The 10881-nt window shown below is 34.3% G+C and overlaps 2 protein-coding genes across 6 annotated transcripts; one reads left to right on the top strand and one right to left on the bottom strand.

Moving 5' to 3' along the window:
* The first annotated feature begins 398 nt into the window (after nucleotides 1-398).
* On the top strand, nucleotides 399-2672 carry LOC140971731 (uncharacterized). Of its 3 annotated transcripts, none has more exons than XM_073434165.1 (5): nucleotides 399-713; nucleotides 889-967; nucleotides 1179-1266; nucleotides 1401-1502; nucleotides 2228-2672. In XM_073434165.1, the coding sequence occupies exons 1-4, from the start codon at nucleotides 462-464 to the stop codon at nucleotides 1492-1494; spliced, it is 513 nt and encodes a 170-aa protein (XP_073290266.1). In that variant the 5' UTR covers nucleotides 399-461; the 3' UTR covers nucleotides 1495-1502; nucleotides 2228-2672. The 3 variants fall into 3 exon arrangements, with proteins under 3 accessions (XP_073290266.1, XP_073290265.1, XP_073290264.1); XM_073434164.1 differs by having other exon boundaries at nucleotides 2197-2672; XM_073434163.1 differs by having other exon boundaries at nucleotides 1820-2672.
* A 3101-nt stretch (nucleotides 2673-5773) lies between these two features.
* Nucleotides 5774-8919, bottom strand: LOC140961924 (uncharacterized). 3 transcript variants are annotated; one of them, XM_073420733.1, is made up of 4 exons: nucleotides 8751-8912; nucleotides 8536-8577; nucleotides 7724-7754; nucleotides 5774-7468 (listed from the first exon to the last, which is right to left on the bottom strand). In XM_073420733.1, exon 4 carries the CDS (start codon nucleotides 7448-7450, stop codon nucleotides 6077-6079), a length of 1374 nt encoding a protein of 457 aa, XP_073276834.1. In that variant the 5' UTR covers nucleotides 7451-7468; nucleotides 7724-7754; nucleotides 8536-8577; nucleotides 8751-8912; the 3' UTR covers nucleotides 5774-6076. The 3 variants fall into 3 exon arrangements, with proteins under 3 accessions (XP_073276834.1, XP_073276825.1, XP_073276817.1); XM_073420724.1 differs by lacking the exon at nucleotides 7724-7754 and having other exon boundaries at nucleotides 8751-8919; XM_073420716.1 differs by lacking the exons at nucleotides 8536-8577; nucleotides 8751-8912 and having other exon boundaries at nucleotides 7724-8511.
* Between the last annotated feature and the right edge of the window lie 1962 nt (nucleotides 8920-10881).

Raw genomic sequence — 10881 nt, 5'->3', positions numbered from 1 at the left:
ATTTATATGTGTGTGTGTGTGTGTGTGTGTGTGTGTGAGAGCATGCAAATAATTAAAATGGGTAATAGAAGTTTTGTGTTTGTCGATTGTATCAAACGATATTTTAACTAAACAAATAGACGTCGATTATCGATGAATTTTATATTTCAAAATTTTGTGGGGCTCAGCTCCGTTAGACAAAATAATTTAATGGATATTTTTGTTAAATCTACTTACATTAAATTCAAGTTCAAAGCATCTCTTGTGAATGGATCCGTATGTTGGATGGATTATTCTAATTGGGCTGCAGTAATGATAACCTCGGCCCACTTTTATTTCATATTCTTGACCCTCCGATTCCTGCCGACATATCTGGACCGTCAAAATCGGGTAATATTCTAAATTTAAAGATAATGGATAAATCCTGCTATAGTTTGGGTTGCGGTCCAGCCGAAACGTCCAAGTAAAACTCTACCGCGTCAATGTCATTCGCAGCGGTGGTGGCTTATTTACCGCCGTGTTTCATCGACGTGCGCGCAGCGGCGCGGAACAAGCAGCCGTCAAAGAAAACCCAACCCCAGAAGCCTCCCACAATAACCTCTAATGGATTTGGCGGTAAGAAAAAGGATCCCGTGTGGCAATGTGTTCAGAACTGCGGTGCCTGCTGCAAGCTCGATAAAGGCCCCAGCTTTCCCTCCCCCCAAGATATTTTCGACGACCCTTCTGATATTCAGGTCCCTCGCCTTGTCCTTTTCTTGGTCATCTAATGTGTGAAGTGAATTTTGTTTGAATTGAAATTTCTTGATTATGTAAGTTTCGGTGTGAATTCTCTCCTCCCTCCTAGCTTAAATTCCTGGTCTGCGGATGAATGTATGTAAAACTAATATGCATATATCTTATATGTGACAGCTGTATGAAAGCCTAATTAGTCCTGACGGGTGGTGCATAAACTATGAAAAGAGCACAAGAAAATGCTCCATATATGCTGGTGATGTATTCTTGTTTTCAATATTCTTAGTTCTGTAGTGCAACTTGGCAGTACATTATCGAGTATGTGTGCTAAAATCGATTCATATTTTTGGGTAGGACCAGTTGGTTGCCGCTGTAAGATTCTGTTTGAAGCTATTTGATTCATTCTTGAGATTTTAAATCTTGATTTTGTTCAATGAAGATTCTGTTCTTTTCTTTCTGAACTTTAGAACGTCCATATTTTTGCCGAGTTGAGCCAGAGGTTTTTGATTTATTATATGGAATCAGCAAGGCAAAGTTCAACAAGGAGGCTTGCAGGTCATACAAACCTAAACCAATTTTCCTTCTTGTGTTGGCTCAATTGAAGTGTGGTTTCTGACTATGGTGTTTAGAATCTTTTCGATCATAGTAAATACCATGTTTTCAGTTCTCATTAAATGTCTTGAATTCAGTTGCTGTACGGATACCATTAAAGCTGTTTATGGAAAAGATTCAGAGGAGCTGCGGACTTTCAATCATGCTGTATGGACCAATATCTCCGAATGATGAATCTTGTAAGTGCACGTCACATGCATATGTTCATCGTAGACCAAACTTTTTGAGTTAGATATACTACTCTTCCTTAGTGTCATTGAATTACCTAGATACAGTTCCGAATGTTGGTTTGAGTACATGATATGAGTAAGTCTTTTTGTTGGAAGCGAAGAAATCATCAAATTCAAGTCGAGCATCATCTGCTTCGGAATACATCATATTTTAGTTTTCTTGATGCTTTGATAATTTGTCCCATTTTTGTTTCTTAACTTCTGATTTCTAGGAAGCAAGTAAAATCTTCTCTCACTTAGAATTCATTTTGTTTACCATTTTACAGGTCAGAATCCTCTCTGTGGAATTTAATAGTTGGCATATGATAAGCTACTAAACAATTATCAGATGGTCACATGCTTCTGATCATAAAATATAAAGCTTGACACTTTCAGGGAGTTCAAGATTTTTATAATGAACAGGCTCATGGACGAGTTTTTTTAAGAATGGAAAGATCACTGCAGTTATATTTGGCTGAAAAGAGTTTACATACCCCATTCATTATGCAATGCATCCAAAGAAATTGAATTGATACAAGTCAAGTGAAATTATATTTGCCTTATCGTTTTGTATGCACGTCTTTTTCCACGTGATGGAAATTTGGACAACATGCTCTTTTAGTTTTTGATTCTTAATCTCTAATAACTGTGGATGTGCTGCAAGAAATCGACAACTGCTCACTACTTTAATCCAGAGAGAATACCAACTGGTGTGCTTTGGTGAGGAACTAAGGCCAACAAAGTTACATCGACATGATGCTGCTGACGCTTGAAGCCCTTGATTAGCACATTCATCACCATAATCCGCAGCTGGATTGCTATAGGCGAGGCACCTCCCATTATAAGGTCAGTCGTTGCACCGGGTAGTGATAATTCTGCTACTGGAGACTGGAGAGAATGCAATAACCAGTGCCCTTTTCACCTGCTGGAATGTCGCCTGTGGAGGAATCGCCCGAGAGTCAGTGATGTCTCTACCTGGACAAGGGTAACCAACTGCAAGTTTTCTAATTTTTAAAGACAAAAAAGTATTGTTATCGCATTTTTATTTTTATTTTCTATATATTCATTTTTTGTATCTTCCAATATAATATTTACTTTTTAAAACATAAATATATGAAAACCTCATAAATTGTGCCATTATCTTTTATTAATGTTTAAAAGTTAATCGATCGTACTATAACCACATCAAAACTGAAAGTGTCACGAACCAGAACCTAGATGTGCGTAAAATCATCACCAATATTTCAGCCAAAATCATTTTCTCAAATCATCTATTATGATCGCTCTCTGTAAAATTACGACTGCCCACTTGCCAATACAGATATAAATTGACAAAAATAAGTTTGGTAATTGCAATTGGAATAATATACATGTGTAGTTAAAGAGCAACACCATGTATTTGCATCAAGGCCTCTCTGTTCTCAGAATTTATTTGAGTTAGAGATCCCAAAAAATGAAAGAATAAATTATATTATACAAAAACGTATCTCAGAATTTTTAATTTAAATATTTTGGTTAAACCAATATCTAACTAAATATGGACAAAAGTATTATTATTTGTGCATAAAGTGAAATATTATAATTCTAAAATGATAGAAAACTCCATTACTGAGAGAGAAGCAATTACATCTAAAAACACATATCAGATTGCTTCTTTGTTACAATTTGTCAAAGCGCACTTTCAGCCTGAAAAACAGCAAATAATTAAGCAGTGAAATTAAAATTTAGAAAAAAAATAAAATTATAATTTAATATATGAGTGACAAGTGTCAATATTATATTATCTGGTAAATATTCAAGTTCTCTCCAGACAATAGCATCATATTTAACATGTGTTTATTCTTCAATTCCACACGTGAAATTGAATCTTACTACCGAGATAAATCTGAAGCATTTGCAGGTTCATATGCATGCGGCAAACCACTTCAATCATTTTCCGCCAAAACAAAGTGAGATTACAGCTCAGGTTGTTCAATTCTTTGCTTTCGCATATTACTCATTCATCTGCAATCTATTTTCTATCGCAGGTAATGGTCGTTCTCAATCAACAAGCAGCACAACATGGAGAATATTAATTCGATTTCCAGGTAAAATGAACGTGTGTTGTGCCTGTGTGCGTGTTTTTTGTTAAATTTTTTGTTTCTGGTCAATGATAGGATTTCTGAAACATCAGTTTCTAGGGAACATTTAATGGAGATCTGAGGACGAAAAACAAATTAATGCACCGAAAACAATTATAAAGTACAAAAGAGAAAATTAACCAGCTGAGGCAAAACGATCGAGACCACAACTACACAGTTGCAACAAGAAATGGACCTGATTTTAATTAATCCGGAAAAAAACAAACATCACCTCTCAATGGTGGCAACAGAATTCTAATAGAATCGTACTAAATACCTTTTTCCGTAAAGCATCTTTCCTTCCTCTTCTGACGGAACTTGTTCAAGGCGGCCTCCGAATCCCTCTGCGCAAGCTTGTTTTCTTCCCGCACCACCAGTGTTGTTAGCTAGCATCCCCACTTGCACTTTTACCAGCTTGGCCAACATTACTTTCTACATTATGTCCATTACTTTTTTACACGGTTATAACTTCCTGAGGCACTTCCATTCAGACTATAGTTAATGGGTCCATCTAAAACACTAGATCATCCAAAAGTCTGATCGATTGAAGCCAACTTCATCAAGATTTGACGGTGGCTTTTCTTCTAAGATGTGACTTTTGTGGTTATGGTGGTGGTAACTTTTTTCATGATGAGGTTGCTGAATTTCGAGCGTTGTAGAAGTGGATTAATTTATCTCGCTGTTGGGAGAATCTAAGATCCTTTTCACAGGTTTAAAAGTAAGCCATTGATTGTGGAAGATCCAAAAATTATCATTGAATAATTTCTTTCAAACCTCGAGAAAGCAGATTGCTCATATCATCTTGAACTGATCTTTTAGTTTCCTGAACTCCTTTTCAAGCTAAGCTCTAATTTTGGTTCCTTGGAATCGTCAGTTGCATTGTTTCCTAGGTTCAGATTCTCTAACATCGCAGTGAGAGGTGTAGAAGGTTTTTCGGAGTCACCTAATTTATGCTTTTCAAACAAGCATTAATTCACTCATTGGAGCGGGTCGTCCCTCAGCAACCTGCTTATATAATGCTTGTATTTCATTTTACTTGTGACAAGGACTTGAGATTTGGACCCGTGAGAGTAAGGGGAACTTTAACTGGATTGTGATTCCGGGCCATTCTTTAAGAATGTTGGTTTTCAGATTTTTATCCTCTTCAACGGAGACAGTTAGTCAGTTCATGTAAAGAAAATAATTTAGAACAAAGCCGCATGCAGCATAATACACATTACCAGGTGGTTTTTGCTCATGGCCTCATCATCCTGTCATGGGACTATAATCTTTATCAACAACGTACTCGATTTTTTTCTTTTCGTTCGTACCCGCATACGCGGGTTGACTCCCCCAATTGAAGCTCACCGGCGGTATGCTCCATGAATCCATGGGTTGGTGGTTGTCATAACTCATAATTAACGTGAGGAGTAATTGGTCGATTACAGGATGGGTGATGAAATTTTTTTCATCATCCTACGATGAAGAGCTAATGTAAATTATTGAAGAATATTAATAAATTATATCGAAGAATCTGTATTAAAAAATATTGGAGATTGTGAGTGTCAAATTGTATGTAAAATGAAGAAACAATAGATATTATTTATGAACAAAGGGTTAGATTTGACGTTGGAGGCGATGATGCCCCTTGCACATGCTTTTATCCTTTTATCTTTTATAAATTATATTTTTATTAAAGATTTAAAAAATTATATAAGAAATATTATAAATTATTAAATTTAAATGCTTCAAAGGACTTACTTAAATATTTAATCTTTTAAATAAGCATGCTATGCTTATCATGGAATATTTAAAAACCTAATAATGAGTAGTTTTAGCTTAATAAAAAAAATTAAAACACTTGTAAAATATATTGTTTTAAGTGATTATATCAAAATAAGTCGTAGAAGTCCATTTTTGTAATATTTTTTTTACAATGTTATAAGTTGTAACAGTATCTATTTCATAAAAAAGTTCAAAAATCAAAATTCTTTTTATTGTTCCGTGCCCTCTTTTCAAGCGTTTGGCTTGAATTCAATAACAACCGAAATTAAAAATGATTATATTATATTTAGCTTTTAATTTATTATCCTGGTATTATATATTCCCATTCTTGGTTATGTTAATCTCAACTCTCAAACACTCTGCTTTATGTCAAAGATTTTTAAAAATTCAAAAATCAACCAAAAATGTGATTAAAGTCCCAAGTGATAATCTTGTAGAGCAGTGTACCAGGGCTTCAAAGTAATGGATTAATACAAAATCTTAATTCAGTTAGATGTAAAAGAAACATGGCGGATAAGATCTTCTCAATTCACAAATAGCCAAAACTTCAATATCAAATAACATAACCCATTCTCAATCTTTCTGTTTTTTACTACCATATCAATATTCAAGTAACATTTCACTACATAATTGCAGAGGCAGGAAATTTGAGCCAGTAATTCATTTGGCTTTCTTTTTTGCCTTTGCATAAGATGTACCTTTATCTACAAAATCTTCTTCGTCTCTATCACCATGCAAGTATACCCACAAGCCCCATTTTCCATTGTATTTGACACAAGGATCATGCTCAGAGTGCAACCGATCCAAAGCTCCGCTTACAACTTGTTTAACTGTGCTTTCGGGGATATTTTCAACGACGTACTGAGAGTCTCGTATTAAAACACAAATATCGGCTCTGGTTCCCATATTGTTGGGCAACCTGGCGGCTGCATCCCTGACAAGACTTAGTAGAGAAAATTGAGGAGGACGATTCAGTTTAAATACGTAGTGACCTCGAGCTTTTGCCAATGCTTTATTGCTATTCAATCGTAACGGGGCAACTGCAGATTTCTTACCATCTAAGGTGGTGTAGTGAAAAGTCCGGTTTGGAATCAAATACCTTATAGTTTCTTCCCTCTGAAAATAAGCTCTTACGTTGTCACAGCTTTGAGATATTGTCTTTGGGTTCGTTCTTGTTCGGTCATTGAATCTTGTATGGAAATCTTTCACCTGCTTCAGCGCCAGAGGGAATGGAGGAAGCCTGGCAATATGTTGGAGAATCTGTTCCTCTCCTCTCAGCCAGATGGTATACTGGTTGACTATTTTGACAAGATTTTCTTGAGAAATACCCCAAGCTGTGGAAGATGTATCCACTTTGGTAAAGTTCTCTTGTGTCAACATACTTGGGATTGGGCCCTTCCAGAGCCAAGTTCTACTTAATCTGTCGTAAATAGTTAGAGGTTTCCACCATGTCGCTCCAAAGGGTGCTAGTTCTGATGCAAATATCTTGAGGCCCCCCCTTACCAGTTCTACAAGAGGATACTTGCATTTCAAGATACTGGAATCACCGGGCTTGGATCTCACACGATTGGAAATTTGATCAGCGGTTAGAGATGGTAAATTTCTTTGGAAATATTCTCTGTAGCAAAAGATCCCAGAAGAATCTCTATCACTGATTGGTTGGTTACCGTAAGTAGGATGATATTCAAATGCCAGCGTATTGTCTAATGAAAGAGGAGTGACTAATGCAGCTCGAATAGCAGAGAGAAGATGTATTACAGAAAATCGAAATTCAGAGAATGTTCTAGTAATGGCTTTGTGGCACAAATCTTGCACATGAAAATCATCGTGATTGTTAGTATCTTTAATGGGAAACTGCTCAATCCTTTCGGGAGATCCTGTACTGGTCAAACCATCTTCCTCATATTTCCTCTTTACAAAGATTCTCTCTCCTTTCTTGTTGTTGGCCAACTCGTACAAAACCTTAGCAGCAATCAACTCTTCCTGGTTGAGAATTGCCTCTGATGATCTTTTAGAAACTTTGATGTTTTCCATTTGCACTTCTAAAGTTTCCTGATGTCATAAATTGAAACATAATACCATGAACTTTTTTCAACTCAAATCCAGGTATGAGACGATCTTTGATTGCTTTCAAGAAAGGATGTCTTATATGTGTTAAATTTCACAGTTTTCTCTATTCATGGAAACCTCTACAAAATATTTAGAGGAAAATCATCTCCGTACTTATACACAACTTATTTTCATTGACATTGTTAATACATACATAGCAAGACATACAAGGAATGCGTTAGTAATGAGTCAACTTACCCGAACTGAAAGAGCGTTCAAATTTCGCAATCTTTGTTGGTTCATGGTGTGAGTTCACAAATTTTTCACATTTGAATGAGACAAACATCAGATCGAGGCATATTTATAACATCATAATACACAACATGTATACCAATAACAAGAAAGGGTAACATTATTAAAGGTGCTTATGTAATAATTTCAAGATAAATGAAATCAATGTAAGATTCATACACGGCTCAAACATACAATGGAATTGTTTGCAATTTCCTCCAACAGAAAATACCAGTGCACTCTGTTAGACTAAATAATGGCTCAAGTAACTGTTGAAAAATCCAATATACAGTCATACTAATTAGTGAACCATCACCTCTTCAGGTATGGATATACCTCAAAAGTGACAGCACAATATTTAAAGTGTCCATTTCCATCCGACTATCTTTTGTGACTCAAACCATCCACATAAACACAATGCTAAGTGTTGAAATGAAAGTGCAAATTTCTTGCAACATCTATCTTGCAGCATCTTCTGCGAACAGGATATACCTCATGTGAAAAGATAAATGTTATAATACATGCATTCTACAAGTGTCTCCCTCAAATAAAAGAGACTACACAGCGTGGTACTAAGCTTAGAGTCACTAAACATAAATCAACCATAAAGCAAAGAGGAAAGTGTAAAGAAATGCATTGCACATTTCAGGGGACAATCCAGAAATAATGTTTTTTTAGGGGGGGAAAAACCATAACTTGGTCATCATGTAGAGGCTATGCTTGGAAAAAAGCTGAAACGGGAATTTCAAAAAAAAAAAAAACTAATATTGATTTGTCACCTGAAATCAGTCGCTGTCACAGATTCACTCAGAAACTGCCTTCTGTTTTAACACAAAAACATCACATTCAATAAACAATCATATATATATACTCTTGGATCTTATGTATCTTCGACATGAAAGAAAAAATCGTTTCAACGTGAAAAAACTTCCCGTAAATGCCATTTAAGCAGCAAAGTAAAATATACAAAAAAAAAAAACGAAATGATACGTACCCGAAAAAATTTAAATCTCCGCCTCTATGAATCCTCTCGTTCCAAGAAGACAAAACCCAAAAACAAGAAGACGAAAAACTGAAAAATGAGTGAGAAAATAAAGAGAGACGAAACCTTTATGCAGGAAGACGGGCAGACGCTAAATAGACAAAAAGTGAAGAAGTTTCCCTGGTGGGAAATGGCAAAAATAAGCAATAAAGTGATTTAGCGTTGAGTTGAATTGAAATGATTGGAAAAAATATTAACCCAAAAAAGATTAGTAATTAAGTAGGATTCTATGTTGTTAATATACATAGGATTGTGAGATTATAACGTAGCGTTATAGCACGGAATGAGATCTCTAATGATGATGGAGTCCTGAGACAGGACGATCAAATTGTTTGGTTCAATTTAGAGATGTCAATGGGGTGAATATGACTAGACCCAAGACCCATCCTGAAGAAAATTTTGATCCATTATCCGTCCCACTCTGGTTAAATATTCTTCGGACCCGTCCCACCTCGAATACAAAACGGGACCGGTTAGACCCGTGAGATCCGTGAGACCCGAATTTTTTTTAAAATGAAAACAATAATTTTCTTCTTACATTACTGAATTATAAAACAAAAAAAACATCTAAATACAACATAATAGAAAATTAATTCATGTTTTCGACCACACTTAATAATAACAAACAAAATATCTTCTCAACATAATGAATTACATAAAAAATAGTTATTATCTTTAAAAAAAAATATTGGCATCTCAAATGGACATTAATAAAACTAAAACCCTAGAGTGTTTATATGCACATATATGGGCCGCGTATGAGGCGGATATTATAGAACTCGAGACCCGCCTCATGACCCATTTAGTTTGGGACAAGTCCATTGCGGGTCTGAGTAAAACCCGGACCCATTGACATCCCTAATTCAATCTATGATTTCATTTTTCATTATTTTTTACCTATTTTATTTGATTTTTGTGTAAAAATGAGAACAAAACAAAATTTTAAATTTCCATTTGGGTATATAATGGGTTCTCAATTTTGATTTAGAACAATTCTAACTAAAAATAAACAAAACTAATATTATTTTATTTTATCCATAAAGTGAGGAGAGACTGACACAGATTAGAATGCTGATAGGGCTACATAAAATTTATAGAATTAACTAATAAATTACCACTATAATTAAATACTAAATAGTAAGGCATTATTATTTAATATATAAAATGAAACAAAACTAGTGTAATCTTCTAAGGAAAAGCATAATCAAAATCAGTATAAGTATAAATCCAATTACAGATAGGTTAAAAAAATATGACCAATTTTATTCGACTTTCCACTAAATGATTATGCACAAAATCAAATTCATTTAGGTTGCATTTCGGGATATGAAATTTGAAATTCCTGAATTTCGATTATATTTTTATTGTTAATAATGAAACAAAATATCAAATCTTAAATCCATAAATTATTTATTTACACTTTAGTTATAGACAGTAGAATAAATTATAAATGACATCATTATTTTGTGAACTCGAAATCAATCATAATTGATATGAAACGCAATATAAATATGCAAGAGATATATTAGAAAATTTACAGTCTTACCTAAAGAACAAAAACATATTTAAATACAAATCTAAATGCAAACTAATTATCGTAGATTATTATTTTAGTATTACCAATATGTTAAAATAATTCTAAAATGAGAGGAAAAAAATTATGTCGCTCCATAGCAAGCAATTATTTATTATACGAACCCGATATTTGATTGGGACATTTGAGCTAGAACGGTAGTGTATGCTATTTTGTGAGCGAATGTTATCGAGTGATTTTGGGCTAATTATAGTGATATGTGCGTATTTAATTAACCAAAGGGAAAAAGTCTATTTATGGTAGAATTTTAAACCGGATTAGATAGATACTAATCAAAATGTTTTAGAATATCTGCAACCCAAAAAATTATCTCCTCGACTTCGTTAAAAAAAATATTTATTAGATTCCACCTAAATTTTTAAAAATTAAAATTATATTGTAATGTATATATAATATAATTAATTTTAATTAAATATAAGAGCGACAATCCCTCCACGAATAATTCTCAAATACTATCATTACAAAGATTAGTTTAAAATCATTTCCAAT

This window comes from Primulina huaijiensis, chromosome 2, assembly GCF_012295235.1.
Source record: "Primulina huaijiensis isolate GDHJ02 chromosome 2, ASM1229523v2, whole genome shotgun sequence".
In the NCBI taxonomy this organism is placed as follows: domain Eukaryota; kingdom Viridiplantae; phylum Streptophyta; class Magnoliopsida; order Lamiales; family Gesneriaceae; genus Primulina; species Primulina huaijiensis.
The sequence above is the reverse complement of the archived record's forward strand: the minus strand, read 5'-3'. Positions and strand labels throughout refer to the sequence as shown.